Raw genomic sequence first — 18,679 nt, 5'->3', positions numbered from 1 at the left:
CTGGAGTTCTATTTGCTGGTGAAATTGGTAGATCTGGCTTGAACAAGCTTAATGACGTCTTACTATCACTAACATTTACTGTTTGATTAGGATTTTTTTTTAAAATCATTAGTTTTGTATATCATTAAATTCTATAAAAATGATTTTTTTTTATAGGTTTCCAAAGACTTGATGGAATTACTGGCTCATTAATTATTCGGGAACCTAAAGATAGGGACCCTGCTGGTGGGTTGTACGATTATGATAATCCAGATCATTATATCTTTATTCAAGATTGGTATCATGAACTTGGTGCTAATAACTTTCCTGGAAGAAGACTTCGAGATCCAAATCAACTTCCTAAAAGTTTTCTTATTAACGGCAAGGGCAGATTTATGGTAAGGATTGAATTGATAGCTCTGTAGAAATACTGTAATTACTGATCCTTAAAGAAAGACAACTGATGAATTTAGATCTAAGAATTTTAATGTTACATTTATTGTTGTTATTATTGGTGCTAAGTTTGTTGTGATGTTAAATGAAGGCTAGAAAAACTAATTGAATCGTTGAGTTCGAAAACCGGTCATCTCCATCGAAGCTTATTTGAGAGGAGAGACAAACAAAACGAAATTAGTCAACATGCATCTGACATAGAGTTATTTTCATTTTCGGACCGTAGAACTGATGTTTTTCTAGTTTCCAAAAATGAAAATAACGCTATATATTAGATACAGATTGACTAATTTAGTTTTGTTTGTCTCTCCTCTCAAATTATTATCGATGGAGATGACCGGTTTTCGAACTCAACAATTCAATGAGTCCAAACTTTGTTTCTTTTAGTGAGCAAAGCTTAATAATACTCTCTTAGAATTATCTCTTCTGAATATCTCGATTATAGCTGTTACTGTAGCGTTCACCTCCGGTGCTTGGGGTCCCTGGTTCGATCCCAGCTCGCGCCGTGTGGACTTTGTGGTGGACAAACACCGTGCTCGTGGGTTTTCTCGGGTTTCTCCCGTTTCCTCCCATTTTCTTCATTCCACCATTTCATTCATATCTCATCATCACCGTCTCCTTTAGCCTAACCGGCATAACCGTGGGACGTAAAACTCAAAGATTTCATTTTTTTTTTACTGTTGCGAGAATCACAGCAATAATCAAATTCATGATAATTAAGATACGTAAATGGAGCTTTCAGAGCACAAGCGAATCCAGTCTAATTTCCAGTTATTAGAAAAGTGACAAAGTTTGTACGAGTCACTTAAGTACATAAAGCAGTTAACACTGTTTTTTTTATGTGTGTTATTTACAGTGTCTGGATATGGATCTTTTAAACTGTGAACGAAGCGTCAGGCAGATATTTTAAAGATGAAATATGTGCAAAATGACCAAAAAGAGAACTTGATTCCTTTGTACACTGAATGCGCCAAATAATACATCTAAAATAGGTGATCATCATCCATTCATATCTATTAATTAAAACCCGGCGGGAGCTCATGTGGTTCGGATTCCACGTTAATCAGTAGGTCCACGTCTCATATAGCCTCGCTGCTGAAAGGGACGCTAAACTAAAATCAACTCAACTCAACTATTAATTAAAATTTTATATATGTGATAAAACAAAGAAGTAAAAATGAAGCTTAATTAAAGAAAAACAAAACTAGTCTTTATATATATCAAGGATGTTATAAATAGAGGATCTGCCCATATGTATCTTCATCCTATTAAATCGATGAAGCCAGAAAACAACCGAGCATCGGCACGTCTGATTGGCTACTCTCGTTTCTGCCATCGTCTGATTGGCTACTTTCGTTTCTGCCATGATTGTTGGCTCAAAACATTGCGATCCTATTGGGCGGAGTGGGCAGAGTAGGGGCGGCGAAACTGTGACGTATGGTTTCAAGATTTTATTGTAAGGGCAGATCCTCTATTTTATAAGATCCTTGATATATATGCAAATTTTGTTGTTAGTTGATATGTTGTTAGTGTTGTTAGTTGATGCGAATGAAATATTCACTTTGATATTTGAAAAACTCAGTTCAGCAACACGGCACAGGGATAAAGTAAGGTCGTGTGTCTAGTTTCAAGCTCTGTACATATTCAGCAATCAGGCTGAGTATTCAGACAGTCAAAAAGGTAATGTGTTGTTCGCAGCTTTGTTTGAAGTTGCGCCATACAGAACACACAACTCCGAGTGACTTGTTTTTTACGAAGTCAAAGTGAGACAGCGAGAGAAAAGTAAAAAGCTGGGCCAGGAATGGCGCGAATGAACTGATCATTAGTTCGTCAAATTTTGTTCTGGTTAGACAGCCCTGAAAAGTTCGCCCCGTCCGTACTGAACAACATCATGTTCGTATGAGCTCCTCAAGTACACAAGAACCTCAAAAAGAGATCTCGGAAAAGTGTTCGTGCCATTACATATGTGCTTATCATACTCCAAACCAGGAAGTGTGTAGTTCTTTGAGTGTAAGAATAACCGGAAATGTTTCCTGCATCGCGTTGTCAATTCAGATGAAAAATAGACATTGTATGACAATCATATATGGTCAGAATAATTGTTGGATGGTGATCAACGTCCCAAATGGTTTCCTGTCCCTTCTTTACCAACAGAAATTGTTGATGGTCTATGATAGGTGTAATCCATCATGTCTTTCTCAGAGAAGGTAAAACCATCAATGCAAATCGTTACAGTGCTGAACTTTACGAAGTGAAGCCCAAACTTGTCCGCGAACATTAATGGTCAACAGACATGACGTCCTTATAATTCACGACAATGCTCTAGCACAAACCAAGGTATAACGTCTTCGTGAATTGCAGTATGAAACACTTCCTCTCCCACCGTATTCTCCGATATCACTCACACTGGCTACCATCTCTTCTAGTATCTCCAAAACGGGAAGACCTTTTCTGATGATGGGACGGCGAAACATGCGGGTGAGAAACTCTTCGCAAAGCAGACTCTAGACTTCTTTCTCTATGGAATCCATTCATTGACTGAGCGATGACAAAAATGTGTGGAAGCAGACGTTATTTTGATTAAACAGGTACTTTAGCTCCATTTTTTGACCTTTTAAAGATACACAGCTGTAACGGATACTTCATTAGCACAACCCATGACAAGAGTGCTACCTGGAGAGCGGAGACTCAAACTAGATGTAACTCTGGTTACATATGTGGGCTACATCTCACTGACGCGATAATTCGAGTTTGAAGCGCAATCATTAAAATTTTCCTATCAAACAATGATAAATCGAGAAATGCAACAATTCACACTACGATATATTGAGGTTTTAGCGTATTTTTCGGCGATTATTTCGTCATCAGTCCTGTCTACAGGGTAGGTATCATACTACAGAAGTGTGGCATTGTAAGTTTGGAGAAACGAATGAAAGAAATCTAATTGAACTTTTAAACCAAATCGGAAACTATAAATTAATATTGAAAGTTCACCTAAATGTTTCAATTATCGTGGGAAATGTGGGGGTTGGTTGGCTAGAGTTCATTTGTTATTACTATATATTTATGACTTGCTCGGGGAAAGACAATGGTAAGAGCTACTTCCGATAAAATTGAGTTATTAGGTTAAAATCGGACCACAGAACACCTGGAGATTGCAGGAGAGGCTTGATTGGTATTGCGTTGAAAGGAATATTGATTTTTTCTACTCGGAAGTTAGAGAATGTGACTTAACATTGTTTTCGTCCGAACCGCTCATATATATTGGTTTGTTGCAAACGTTCGTCCCGTTTTTGTTGCCATATGGCATTGAAGCGCAAAACTGAAGTGTTCGGTACTTTAAGTGTAAAATGTTGCTGTCGCGTGACAGAACAAACTTCAGTGAGTACGCGAGAAAAAAGTAGTGATTTGGCTGCGTTGTTTACATTTAATGCAGCATGAACAATGGCAGAAAATAAGCAGTTTTGATATATTATTATGAATTTTGATATATTATAAGCCGTCTATGGTTCCATGTGAAATTAGTTGTTTAGAAATTTTCGTGAAAACACTTGTAATGTTAGTAATACACCAGGGATTACGCCAACTTGAAATAGTTAGCAAGGCCGATTTATGAGTACGCATGAGTTAACGGAGACAACTTTGATAGACCAAATTTCTCTTGCAATTCTCTGTTGAAATTTGTCCATTTCTAAAGCAGATGGTTACGGATGATGAAAAATTGAATTGTGTAATATTATTAGACATTAAAGATTATGGTGTAAGCGTGGAATGCTCTTTCAACCAGTGCAAAAGCCAGTTTACATCCGAAGTAGGTTATGCACTGCATTTGGAGGAGCTGGGTGGGAATCATTTATGATGAGCTATTGTATAAAAACCAGATCATTAATTCGGAGAAATAATGCGCATAACCCAGTGAATTGAAGCGAGCAATTGACCAAAAAGCGCCCTGAATTAGTCAACGTAAAGTGTGTTGCGTTCTTTCTTGACCACACATGTTTTTGGCTACCTGATACATACTGCTAGAACTTGACTGAGATGTTTTAATTCTCCCACCGTGATCCTCCGATCTTGCACCATTCGCTACGATTTATTTCGATTGCTTCAAAACAGCTTAAATGGTGAAAACTTCATTCGCTTGGAATACCTTAAAAATCACCTGGATGAGTTCTTTCGCCGGAAACCCCAGAATTTCTATGAGCGTGGGATTATGCAGCAGTGTTGGGTAAGTTACTTGTAAAAATGTAACGCGCTACAAGTTACTTTACTTTCTCTTAAAATGTAACGCGTTAGTAACGCGTTACTTGCCTCCAAAAAGTAATCGTTACTTTACTTCGAAAGTAACGCGTTACTAACACGTTACTTTTAGGTCCGAAACTTTAAAAATGTGAAAAAAATTATGACTTCAATTTTCCGTACTACTATTATTACCGCTATTATTATTATTATTATTATTATTATTATTATTATTATTATTATTATTATTATTATTATTGCTCGTTCTGAATCGCTTTATGTAAATGCAAGGACAAATTTTTACTTGAATATACCGCCAAGTGAACTTCGTGGTGGACAAACACCGTGTGCGTGGGTTTCCTCGGTGTTCTCCCGTCTCCTCCCACTCTTCATTTCACCATTTCATTCATTACTCATCATCACCGTCTCCTTTAGCCTACCCGGCATAACCATGGGAAGTAAAATTCAAATATTTCATTTATTATTTTTTTTTACTTGAATATGAACATTTTCGTGTAATGTAACATTGATAAAATGCCATACTGCGTTACTCGTAGGGATGGACACGAGCAAGTTCGAGCGAGTTTTCTTTGACACTCGATTCGACTAGAAACAGACAACTTTGAGCTCAACCCGAGCACTCGACTCGAAAAATTTCCTCCAACTCGACTCGAGTCAAATCCGATGTGTAGTTTCGAGTACATTTTTCAAGTATATTACATAGACAGTATAATTATTATCAACGACACTACCGCTACTACAACTTTTATTATTATTATTATTATTATTATTATTATTATTATTATTATTATTATTATTATTATTATTATTATTATTATTATTATTATTATTATTATTATTATTATTAACTAAAACAACACTGTATATAAAAAGAAAGACAGGCGGTTTGTATTTGAATACTAAAAAGACTAGTTGATTGTCAACCTCGGTAGTCATGAAGTCTAGGAGTCAAGGACATTGTTCACGAGCTTCTGAATTTGGGTTGAGGGTCTAGGTTGAGTATTCGGGCTCGAGCCAAACACTGTTAAAAGTTTAGTGGCCAAATATCTTCAAAACTGCTCGGCCCGGGTTTAGAATTGTCAACGACTCGAGCAGCTCGACTCACAGCTCATTCACTATCGACCCGAACCGAGAAGTGAGCCGAGCCAACATCTCACCCAACCGACTCGGCTAGAGCCCTCGGCTCAGTTGAGCCGAACCGAGCAAATGGCTCATCCCTACCAAGCCAACTCCATCCGATGGTTCACCCCAAGTGAGCCGGCTCAAGCCATCTTCTCAGTTGAGCCAAGCCGAGCTGAGCTTGTTATAAAAAATCTCTTGTGGTTTCGTTATCGAGACGAGACGAGATGCGAGCAGTGTCCCCTCTCGTAAGCAACACTAAAACTATTCCATGGCTTTCGTTTTCCAGTGTAATCAGGCCATGAAAACGAACGAGCATTTTATCAAACTCGACTGGACTCGAAACTCGACGCGAAAAACTGAATCGGCTCGGAACTCGACTCGAGGATATTACCCTTGACTTTACTCGAAACTCGACTTGAATTCGAGTCAAGTCGAATTTTAGCTTCACTCGTGTTCATCCCTATGCGTTAGAAAAAATGGTTGCTTACTATTATTCTGCTAAACTAATTATATAATAATAACAATGTTGTTTTGTAAAATTAAAAATAGAGAATATAGAGAAACATTACACTATAATCAACGGGACTCTAGGATAAGCAAACTGATGTGAAAGAACTACAATATTACATATCATCAGCAAGCTATTTTCTAGTAATAAAGTAGGCCTGCTCATCAAAACACAGTTTATTCATATTAACCCCTAACTGTAAATCGTTAATTATGGCACCCTAGTTGTTGATAAATATTTTCTGCTGGGGCACTTCAGACACTTTACTTTTAAATTCTGTCCACCGTCATCCTCAGCTCTTAAGAAAAAAGTATTTTTTCAAATGTTCGAACGGTAAAATATTTTCGTTCTCCATCTTTATAAAAACAACACCAATCAAAGTAAAATAGACTACCGGTATCATTGCACTCCTAGTTCACTCACTGAATGCATTGATTTGGAGCTGTCAAAATCTACGACAAAAACTTTCAGGTGCCAGTACACGTGATTTCCCTAAGGCTGTCCTCATCTTTAAAAAACAGCAAGTGGCACTACGAACTTATCTGTTTCTCTGTGTGTCGGTGACAGTCGGTCACTGACATACGTAGTTCATGCTCGATTGTTTTATTCTGAGAAATTCACTTACAGGAAAGAAACATTTGTTTCCGAAAAAATTTACATATATTGTAGTTACTCATCCGAAATGTAACGCGAAAAATGTAACGCAAACTAGGTACGTTACTTAAAAATTTGTAACGCGTTATCGTTACAGTTACTTTGGAGAAAATGTAACGTGTTATTAGGAAACGTTACTTAAAAAGTAACGCGTTACTTGCGTTACGTTATTTCCCAACACTGTTATGCAGCTACGGTACAAATGGAAGGAGGTTAAATGACAGAATGGCATATACTTTACTGATTAATATTTCTTTGTTTCTCTTTCGTTTTTTAAACAAAGCAACCGCTTCTTTAAGTTTAAAACTCCTTTAGATATTAACCCTGTCTTTCGGTGTATGTATCCGTCCGTTTGGGGGACAAAAATATCTCAAGAACTACTTGATGGAACACTACCAGTTTTTATTAGGATGTAGTGCACGGTTTCTCAACCTGAGGGTCTCGAGAGGGTTTTATGGGTGTCGCGAAGATAAGCGCAAGAGATAAATATAATTTGAGTCTAATACCGGAAAAAATCTAAATATTATTTTGATTTTTTTTCTGATAGGCATATTTTTATTTTTATACTATTAAGAACAACAAGAAAATAGATCTACGAAACATTTTCAACAGGTGTAGAGTTGTTTAAAAATCAATTTAAATGAAAGAGATACGATATGAAACTAATGAGAACTGCATATTGTAATACCAGAAAAATACAAATGTAACAAAACTTGCATGTTGAAATACAATTAAAATTCAAAACCAATGATGGCGTGATTTCAAGTGCGGCAATGTCCGATTCAATCTTTTAAACTCACATTATCAAGTCATTTAAAATACTAAATAAGTTTTTAATAGTTTTTAACAGTTTTTAAACCAAAATTAGGTATCACTTTATTTTTTTATCATATGACCCAAAACCAAGGGCGTTATGAAGTTTTACAATTTTCAAACGGCCTCCATTTTGAAACAGTATAACGGATCGGATTCGATATTTGTAATATGAATGAACTGACCAAATTTGTTTTTAATCCATTCGCTTTTAAGGAAGTTACTGTATCCACTATACACAAGAAATAGATTCTATTATAGAAATAGATGGATATCGTGAGATCTCCGCAATAGGTATATTAAAAATCCCACACAAGCTTATTACAAACCAGAAATTATAAAGGGGTCGGTGGCAAGATGATGTGATAAAATGGGAGTCGTGATAGGAATTAGGTTGAGAACCACTGATATAGAGGATGAAAAGTTAGGAATCGAGTTCGTTGATGGAGGTGATATTCAAACCGGAAGTAGCAGAAAAACCACTTCCTGTTTTAACATTGATCACTGTAGAGTAGATATGGTAATAGATAGCTGAAAGCGATGTTATGCAATCAATATGGCATCCCAAGTATATGTTTCATATCCACTCTAATCTCTCTACTAAAAGTGGAAGTAGTGGAAATGTATTACCATTTCCGGTTCCAATATTAATTGAGAAAATATCATGCCATAAAAACCAAACTCATTCACGTGGTGTATCTGTGACACTGATATTTGTTATTTATTGTTTTGTTTTAATTTACAGAAGGTAACATTACATCATTAATTGCCTAATTTACTATCTCCTAACAAACTTTGTTTATTAAATGACATGCGACATAAACAAAATGATACTTCCAAATATCTATCTATTAGATGATCACAGAACATATAACCGCCATTTATTTGCAGTAACTTATCAGAAACCTAGCACAATATCATAGAATGAGATCCTAAATTAGCCAATTAAGACTAACAAAATTCTCATTTTTATTTTAGCACCTGTTTACCTATTAATAATTATGATGTACTGTATATACTATGATTGATTATATTGAAACACCATGCGAAATACATATTGTGGATGTGAGTCATCCTGTGCTACCACCTACAGCGAGGTGTGCATAGCACGGATCACAACAAGCAGTATAGTGTAGGTCGGTCCAAGGAACTTACGGACTTCGAACGTGGTGAAGTGATTGGATGCCATAGATATAACACATCAGTGCCTTCCTAAACATAATGAAGTCCACTGTAGCGGATGTCATTGTTTAAGTGGAAACGTGTTGAGACCTGTACAACCGCAAAAGCCGGTTGATGATCGACAGCCAGAGACCACCGACTGTTGAATAGGGCAGTACGTGAGAACTGCCAATCATCAATTCCTACAATCACACAGGGCAGAATATAATCCTAGCAGCGTGAATGTTTGACATGAGAACCGAAAAGTTAGTTACCATGGACGAGCAGCTGCACACAAGCCCCACATCACAGAAATAAACATAAAACACCACTTCAAATAGTGTAACGAGCGGCGTAAGCGGTCAATAAAACAGTGGCAAGCCACAATGTGGAGTAAATCGTTGTACCATGTTGCGATCCGATAGCTGGGTGTGAGCGTGAGAAATGCCTGGTGAATGACATCAAGCCCAGTGTATAATGCCATACCAACTGTGAAACTCAGTGAAGGTGGGGTTACAGTATGGGCATGTTTTTCTAGAAGGGAGGTCGCCTCTTTCCTTTCCACGAGAATGTTCGGCACATAATTACATTCACATTGAAAATACGTTCATGCTGCCTGCTATTGAAAAACAGTTCGGGAATGATGATTTGTGTGTGTGCCCCGCGGGGCTTGTGGGGCAATGGTTTCAAGCCAACAACGTTAGTCTTACGGCATGATCTGCACAAGGCACAGATTTGAGTCCCATTCAACATCTCTGAGATACTTTGGAGCTCCAACTTCGTGCCAGTACATACCGAGCCACATCAATTGCTTTTCTCACCTCGGCACTACGCTAAGAATGGGCCGTCATTTCCCAAGATAACTTTCAGCACCTCATTGTCAGTATGTCTGAGAGAGTGGAAACTGTCATCAAGGTCAAGAGTGGCCCCACACTGTATTGATTACCAGTATATTTGATACCGCGCGTTCCTAACACCATGTTGAAATTCAGGTGGGTGTCTGGATATTTTTGATCACTTATATACACCTTAAAAATATAATAAAAGATTAATAATTTTCACTCACACTACTTTTCTTTTCTTACATCTAGGACTCCAATGGAAAGTATGTGAGAAATTCTCCATATCATATTTTCACTGTAGAACCTGGTAAAAGATATCGTTTTCGGGTGATCAACTCCGGTTCATTATCATGTCCTCAACAACTACAAATTCAGGAACATAGAATGCTTCTTATTGCGTCCGACGGTGCACCTATTAAGCCTGTATACATTGACACACTAGTTTCGTTTTCAGGTATGTGAACAACGTTTATACATTTAAATACATGTGAATAATGTATTGTGTGTTTTAGATTACAAAGCATTATTTATTGAGATAGAAAAGGGTATTTAGTACACCGAGAAGGAGATGATATGAGTTTACAAAAAAAAAAAAAAAAGTAAGAATGATGAAAATTATGAAATAACTACGTAAAATACCTGTTTCTTAATGTTAGATATGTGATATAGCAGAGTCTACTGAATTTCATTTGGGGAAGGGGTCTATGTAATCTCCAATCAGCATTTACCAGTTCGCTCCATTAAAAGCTTTGTCGAAATAAGTGGAATTCCTTTTTGAAAATATTGTATCTTCCGCGCCTTTGTTGGGGGAAGCTAGAATTCAATTCCGATAGGAACTCATGTGGTTCGAATTCTATGTTAAGCTGTAGGTTCACGTCTAACATAGCATTGGTGCTGCAAAGGAGCTAAACTCCAACCTAACTAATATCTCGAGATACATACAGTAGATATTATATTATATATATATATACCTCATTGCCTTTTTTGTAAGCCTTTCACCGATAACTGCTAATAAGTCAATATAACCTCTTGTGCCTTTATACCTCTTAAATTTTAACTGATCAGTCTCAACTTCCTCATTTCTTTTTTATACAGTTCAGTTTAGTTCAGCACCCAATTTAATTTTTTTTGTTGTGTGCGATACAAGACTAATTACTATCTGCTATGTTGTCTTCACGTTCATTTAGGATTGATTTCTTAGGGAACGGTATATCATTGTACTCTTCAAAAATATTGTGGTATCTTTCTTGTTTTATCTATTTCATTTCAGGATCAGAAAAATTTTTTCTTACCTTCTTTCCAATATTGTGAATGATCCTAATTTGTGTGCTATCTATACCAGTTGCCTTTCCGTTATTCATTGAAACTATCGCTAATTAAAACTGGTACCGAATTATCGTAAACCATTTAACATCTTCGTTTACTCTATTTTGTTTTCAAAATCTAGATTCAGTAAAAGAATTAAAGAGTTGTTTGAGCATTATTGGATATGTTCCCTACAAGGGGAAAGAAGTGGGAAGAAGGATATAAATTACAATTGTTATAATAAGATTATCAGTTCTAGAAATCCTTAAGGTGAGAAACATGGAAACTGATATTTAGGTTTTTAGATTAAAATAATTAAGGACGTGTATAAACTTTTATTGATGTGTTCCTTAGAAGAGCAGAAAAGAAGCGGAGAGAATAATCAGTGGAGTTTGTAATTATTATAATGAGATTGTCATAGCTTAAAATCCTTTAAGGTTAGAGACATGAAATTTGGTATTTAGACTTTTCATCTAAAATAATTAAAGATATCTTTCAGAGTTTCTTTATGTTTTCCTTAGAAAGGAAAATAAAAGCAGGAAGAGAGAAGAGTGGAGGTTATAATTGTTCTAGTGGGATGACCATATTTCGAAATCCCTTAAGAGAAAAGACATGTTAGGGATATAAAACTTGGTACATAAACTCCTAATTCAAAACGAGTGAGCATATGCCACAGCGTTTCCGGAAATTCCACATTTATCGAGAGAAAAGGGACGATTTCAAATGAAGTTTTGGACGTTTGTATATCATTGAAAGACTTGGGCTTAAATTACTGAGGTGGTCATAAAATTTGGTCGACATCTCATTGGATTTTATTTTGTGTCTTTAAAATTGATAAAAAATATTGTTCCTTTTCTCTTTGGCATTGAGAAGATCTCTTTCAATTTCGGTACTAGCAACTGACAGGTTTCCTGGACCATCAAAAGGATTTCTCCAACTGTCCTTCAACGTATAAAGAAGTGATTATACAGTACATCCTTTTTATCCTTCTATATCCTAGGAAGTTCATGATGAGGATGTGATAAACCATCTCTTTTTATATCAGTTATCATTCTTAGATTTCTAAAGCATGCCCACCAGCATTCTGCTGTTATGTAATACTTGGCTACCATACCTAGACCAATACTACACCCTGCATTCCACCGGCAGTTTGAGTATCTTTGTTTCCGCAATTGCGTAGTCAACTGGAATTCTTGCAAATAGATTGCTTCCTCCAAACTGCAAAAAGAATCCTCCTCTGGTGAGGTAACCATACAATACCGTGTAGTCAATTAGCAGCCTAGTCACTTCTAGATATTTAACGTAATTTTGCCTATCATATGAATGACATCATGGTATCACATCTTTAATCATACTCAGGTAAAGAAACCAGTTTCCTTCTCTGGAGGTTCTAACTAGGCCAAGAATAATCTATGTTGTATCAACCTAACTCATCCAAAATGATGATAAATCACCATTTTCATTTCAAGGAATTCCTGGTAGTCCTTGAAGAAATTCAGAATACAAATACGGAGTACATCCCCTAATATACCTTATAACTCCTTGTGACACACATTGTGACAAAGTAATTCAATGTGTGTGATAGCGTTGTTAAGTTCTGGAATGGTGTTTAAATTTTTTTTATCCATTTAAAAATACTTTCCATGCCATTCTCATAAAAGTTTGATAGGGGAACATATTCAGCCTCACTCCTCTATTATAATGTATATTAAACAGTATTCCATCAAACCCTTCGCTGACATTAGATTTCACAACCATATCCCGTAGTTCAGTGTTTTTAATCTGTTTCTCATAGCTCTCATTATATTGCTCAATAAATGATTATCTATTGAATACCACGTGTTTCTGCCGAAATCAATGTCACGAAGTTATATTTATATTATATATAAAGATAACCAAAAAAAAGTTCTGTAGCTTTTTGTGGAGGTCTGTGTACCTTTGGTCCTCATACCGTGAGTTGAATGCGAATGGAGATAAGTCGAAGGTCAGTTGTTGATGTGGGTATATCCAACACAATACCTGGTTGTGGCAGTTCAGTTACACCGTGAACTTGCGTAAGGACAAAGTGAACATGGGACCTCCACAGAGCGTCATAAGGATGTGTATGCTGTACGAGTCCAAACTTGGGTCAAACGCCGTTGCAGCGGGGCGGAAAGTATGCCAGGCCTTTGGTGAGGTGTGTCGTGACTACACGGACAAAGCAGCGGTGGTTTAACAAGTTTAAGGACGGTAACGAAACACTCGAAGACGCGCCATGTGCCGGAAGACCAATATATATATAAAATGATCTTCACGCAGCAATTGAACCGAACAGTGGCCAGAGATGTGAGGAACTGGGTCTACAATTTAGTGTGAGTGGAGAAACCATTCGGAAGCACCTCCATCAACTTGGGAAGTACTACAAGTTGGGTCGATAGGATCCACATGATTTCACTTCGGGCCAGACGGCAACGCGAGCAGACATGTGTTTCTTTGCTGTCTCGTGTAAGGAAGGAGCCATTTCTGGACAGGGTGTTGACATGTGATGAGAAGCGGGTCCTGTACAAAGCTCCACGGCGCTGCCGTGAACCTGTTCGAAAACAGCCGAAACCAGCACTGTACCAGAAGAAGGTCCTTCTGTGTGTTTGATGGACTGCTCGCGGGATCGTGCATCGGGAACTGCTAGCAGTTAGTCAGAACATCAATGCAACTGTGCACTGTGAGCAGTTGAGCCATGTTAAAGTAACATTCAAAACTCTGGAGCCAACACTTCTGATTCGTAAAAGGATCTTCCTGTTACAGGACAACGTTAAGCTTCATGTGGCTAGGATGACCCGAGACAGCATTCTACGCCTTGGATGGGAAACATATTGAATCCGCCATACTGATCGGACATTGCACCGTCCGATTATCAGCTGTTCCATTCCCTAGACAATCACCTTAGAGGACGCCAGTTTAATTCCGTATTAGACTGCACTTGATACCTTCTTCTCTTCATGCTCCACCAAGTTCTACCGCGATGAAATCTGCGGCCTTCGAGAACGTTGACAGAAGGTCGTCGATGCTGATGGGGACTATTTTTGATCTTCCATGTACGTCTTAAGTGACATATCAATGTTCGAAGAAGGTGGATGAAAAAGCAGTAGAATTTTCTTGGTTAGCTTTATAATTAAAGTCAGAGTCATTTGTATTTACATCGTAACATTTCTGGTTTAATATTTAGAGAATCTACACCTAGCACTACACAAAATGAATTATTACAATTATTTATAATGATACAGTTATAATTCATGTGTTGTCCGAAAAGTTTTATAATACAAGATTTTGTTTACATCGATCTGTCTTTGTGTTATATAGACTTGTGGTCATGAGGGACTATTTATCCACTTTCAGAGACTATATTTCAAAATGACGGCAATGAATATGGTTTTCAGTATTTAAATGTAAGCCTGGAGGATATTCTCGTCAATAAAGCTAATATTGCGTTTCTATCTTGAATGATAGTGGAGTTATAAGGTGGCTTAAATACGCTAGCTTGGGGTCATTATGGGATAGAGTAGATAGAGTACAAATGTAAATATCTGTAGTGTAGTTTTAGATATAAGTTCTTTTTGATTTAATGTAATTATGTGTAATACTTTAGACGTAAGTTTTGTATAATTAAATATTATAAAGTTCTATGTGTTGCGCAATATATTCCTTAGCAATTGGATAATAAAAAAATAGCGTAGTAATTTATGTATTTTTTGGATATAAATTCCCTTGATTATGGAGTTGTTTGCAGAAGTGTTTGTAAAATATACATTTACCCACTATTTATATATGTGTGTTACGAACAAACTTTATGCCGCTTTTTCTCACTTTTTTTTCCTGATGTCACTTTATTCGGTTTTGCTCTGAACGCCCCAATTGTAAAATACGCTTACTTAACAAATGGGATTGACAATGAGTCTGTGAGTTGTAGATGTTAAAGGGCGGTACTTGAACATTTTTTTGAAGCATAAATCTATTATGACTTTTTGTGCAGCCTACTGGTTTAGAAACTGTCTTTCACATTTGTAATAAAGTTTGGTGTATAACATTAGTCACTTATTCGTTTATATTGAAAACGCGGGCAAATGTAAAGAGGGAGAATAATCAAATACTTTTATTATCAAATACAATTATACCTTCAATCTTTTACATTCAGTAGTAGTTCCCTGGTCCCTCGGGTTCAGGCAAAAGGTTTCGGTAATATGTGAATTATCTTATTCCTAAATATGGGAGTATTTTTAAACATTTATACAACTTTATGGTTACCAAAACCCCCATTTAAAAAGTATGTAATCCGGGCCAACATTGAAAAAATAATTGGCTTGATATTCGAGTTTACAAACGTATGCATTTAATTGAAACTACAGGAATCTAGTTGTTACTTGTCGAAAAGTGCAGAAAAATTTGCAAACTTAGTGTTAAGCACTAACAATAGTTTTAAGTATAATATGAAAATTTAAAATAAAGCATTTAATTCCACATTTTGTTTTCTTTTATTGAGGGGAAAGGTATGATTTCATATTGGAAACGAAACGTGAATCTGGAGCTTTTTGGATTCAATTGAAAGGACTTGCTGAATGTACTAAGGAAAATTTCCCTAATCAACTGGCTATTTTATTGTATAAAGGAGCTTCCGATAGACAACTATCCAAGCCATTAACATACAACGATACTTTACCTCAAGGAGTGGTACGTATATTCAATTGATAAAGGCCTTCAAAATCAAGGAGGAACTGCTTATTTTTGAGTTATTCCCCAAGTTTCTGTTTGATGCATATGTTCGTATTGATAGGATAAAACAGTAAAATTAATAAAAGAACTTTTGCTTCCGTACTACGCTGACACCACATCCAGAATACCAATTCATTGCATTAATTTGGGAAACAATACATATTAGATTTTTTAAAATAGAATATTACAAGTTTAAAGAACTGCGCTTGAAGCGAGATCGTTTTATAAGCATCTTTTAAATAGAAGAAAAGTAACCTTCATGCTTCAAGTAGTATTATTCTCCTTAATTGTAAGTTTGAATTTAGGAAACACGACAAACTAAGTAGCATTCCTTTGCCTAGGCGGTGTTATACATTGAATTAATCGATCGTTTATAGTTTGTGTTTGGTTTTGAATTACTTTCCGAAAAGACGTGCCAGTAATCAATTCTATTGAACCTAAGACTACAAAACCTAAGGTACATTATTTCAATTCTGATGGTATTGGGATCGATGCCAGATTAAGACAATTGAGAACCTAGATTTACATATTTTTCAAAAATCTTAAGTTAGTACATTTTTCTTCATAAGGTTAAGTACTCCTCCACGCGGTTATACTCTGGATTATCTATGAGTAATGTGGTTTAGGGATGTATGGGAGAGTTGTGAGCTCTTAAGAATAACCAACTATTTCTTAGAAATCTAGACATCGATTATTCTTACACCAATATTCATGAACATTCTGCTTAGAGTGAAATAAAAATAATTGAGTTTTGAAGAATGATATTAATGTGTGCAAAAATATATTTATTCGTGTCTGTGGAAATGTTCCAAGTATCGTATCACGACTAGGTATTAACAACTAATTTGAAAGTATATACCTTATTTTATGTTAGAGTAGAGAAGTTAGGTTAGCTTAATAGAGTAGGTTGGGTAGATAGAGTATATTAGATTAGGTTAAGTGAATAGAGTAGAGTAGGTTAGGTTAGTGTAATTGGTTGTTTAAGTTAGGCACAAATGTTCTATTTTCAAGTATATTAATGTGGACTAATTTTCGTAGTGATATGAGTTTCTGTAGCGCTTGTAATGGTTTCACACTACTAGCGATACACTTGTAAACATAAAATTGAGTTCTCCTCTACTGTCCAGAAATACTCGGGGGGGGGGGGATTATCTATTTCATCTAATCAGTCCTCTTTTGTGTACACTCGCTCATTTTAACCGTCCTATATCACTTGTCATGATTTGAGACTGGTAACCCTTCACTTATAAACAAATTAATAAATGATAGAACTAATTGATGGTGAGATGTAAACACTTGAACTTAACTGAATTCCATTTTAGTTCTTTATTTCTCGAGTTCACAAATATATATTTGTATAAATGGTATGGGCTTGAAGCCGATTTTGCCATGAATCAATATTTAACTTAAATTGCATAGTATCATATAAGTAAAAATTGTTAACAGTTATAAGTTCACAGATTGTCACTTGTTTTAGTTGCTTCTAATATTCATGATTTTTATTAAAATATGTCATTCAAAGTTTATATTTAATTGATTTTTCATAAGAGTTTATGACTACTTATGATTGACTGAAAGCAAACTTGTAAAGAACTATAAAAGTAATGTAAATTCGTTCTAAAAAAAAAAAAAATGCACACGCCATTAACACCCCCGAATACGTTCACGCCATCTCCAACTTTTATGTTCAGTTACCACGTGATATATATTGCCATCTAATTTTAAATAAACTGAAGTTCTATACAGATATATAGCAGATATGTAAATTGCATTCAAAAACTATAAAGAATAGGTATTACATTATAATTATCTCAGAAAGAAATAATTAAAAGAAAAGAAAATTAAAACAAAATATAACTTCAAGATATTCCAAGACAGTGCTATTTCAAAGAGATGACAAATCGAGTGCAGTAATGTGAAACAGAAAATCAAAATACTGTGAATGGATATAATGATGTATTTCATGATTAAACCTGTTAGCTCAATTAATCATCACATACAGTTCGTCCTGATATATGGTTTAGTCACTCGGTATCACATGATATTGAATTCTATGTGATTTGGTACATTAATTATTAATTAATGTTTACACACGAAGATCGTTAAAGCCAATTAACAGTGATTAAAAAGTTAATTAATTTCCATTATAGATACGGTGTTCGCCATAATATATGTAACTGGCCCATACATATTGCTTGGTCTCGAGCTCATATATGATACGAAAAACCGGTTAGTCATATTAGTTGATTTATTAAAATAATAATAATAATAATAATAATAATAATAATAATAATAATAATAATAATAATAATAATAATAATAATAATAATAATAATAATAATAATAATAATAACGTGTTAAGCTAAAACATAAATGTATTCATTTACTGTCATTTTCAATTGTCGCCTTTTGCTCCAAAGAGAGAATAAAAAATTATATTACGAAAAAAAACAACATTAATCGACTTTGACAAAACCGCTAAAGATCAGAATATGAAAGTAATAATAATAATAAAGCACTTAAAACCAGAAAATAATTTATTACTATTATCTGTAAAAAATACAAGACTGTGTCAAGCTAAAGAAATTAGTCTAATATAAAATGAGTATGGATGGCAATTTTATGAGACATTATTTTTTGGCATGGCATAGAGTCCAAAAATTATGTAGACAAAAATTATGAAGTATTTAATGTTTTAAAAGTTTTATTATTATTATTATTATTATTATTATTATTATTATTATTATTATTATTATTATTATTATTATTAATCTCCTTTTAGCATTTTTGTTGAAGTCGGTTAATATTCTCTTTCTAATTTTTTCATTTTTTGCTGTTTATT

At 35.3% G+C, this 18,679-nt stretch overlaps 1 protein-coding gene across 1 annotated transcript in view; it reads left to right on the top strand.

The window, feature by feature from the left end:
* LOC145694877 (multicopper oxidase 3-like) overlaps positions 1 to 18,679 on the top strand; it is a 92,230-nt gene that overhangs the window by 51,610 nt on the left and 21,941 nt on the right. The window contains exons 5-7 of the mRNA XM_081771585.1: positions 157 to 377; positions 10,039 to 10,243; positions 15,608 to 15,795. Coding sequence (XP_081627711.1) covers positions 157 to 377; positions 10,039 to 10,243; positions 15,608 to 15,795 — 614 coding nt within the window. The remainder of the gene's footprint in view (positions 1 to 156; positions 378 to 10,038; positions 10,244 to 15,607; positions 15,796 to 18,679) is intronic.

The sequence above is a fragment of the Thermobia domestica genome, chromosome 9 (assembly GCF_964235325.1).
Source record: "Thermobia domestica chromosome 9, izTheDome1.hap1.1, whole genome shotgun sequence".
In the NCBI taxonomy this organism is placed as follows: Eukaryota; Metazoa; Arthropoda; class Insecta; order Zygentoma; family Lepismatidae; genus Thermobia; species Thermobia domestica.
The sequence above is the reverse complement of the archived record's forward strand: the minus strand, read 5'-3'. Positions and strand labels throughout refer to the sequence as shown.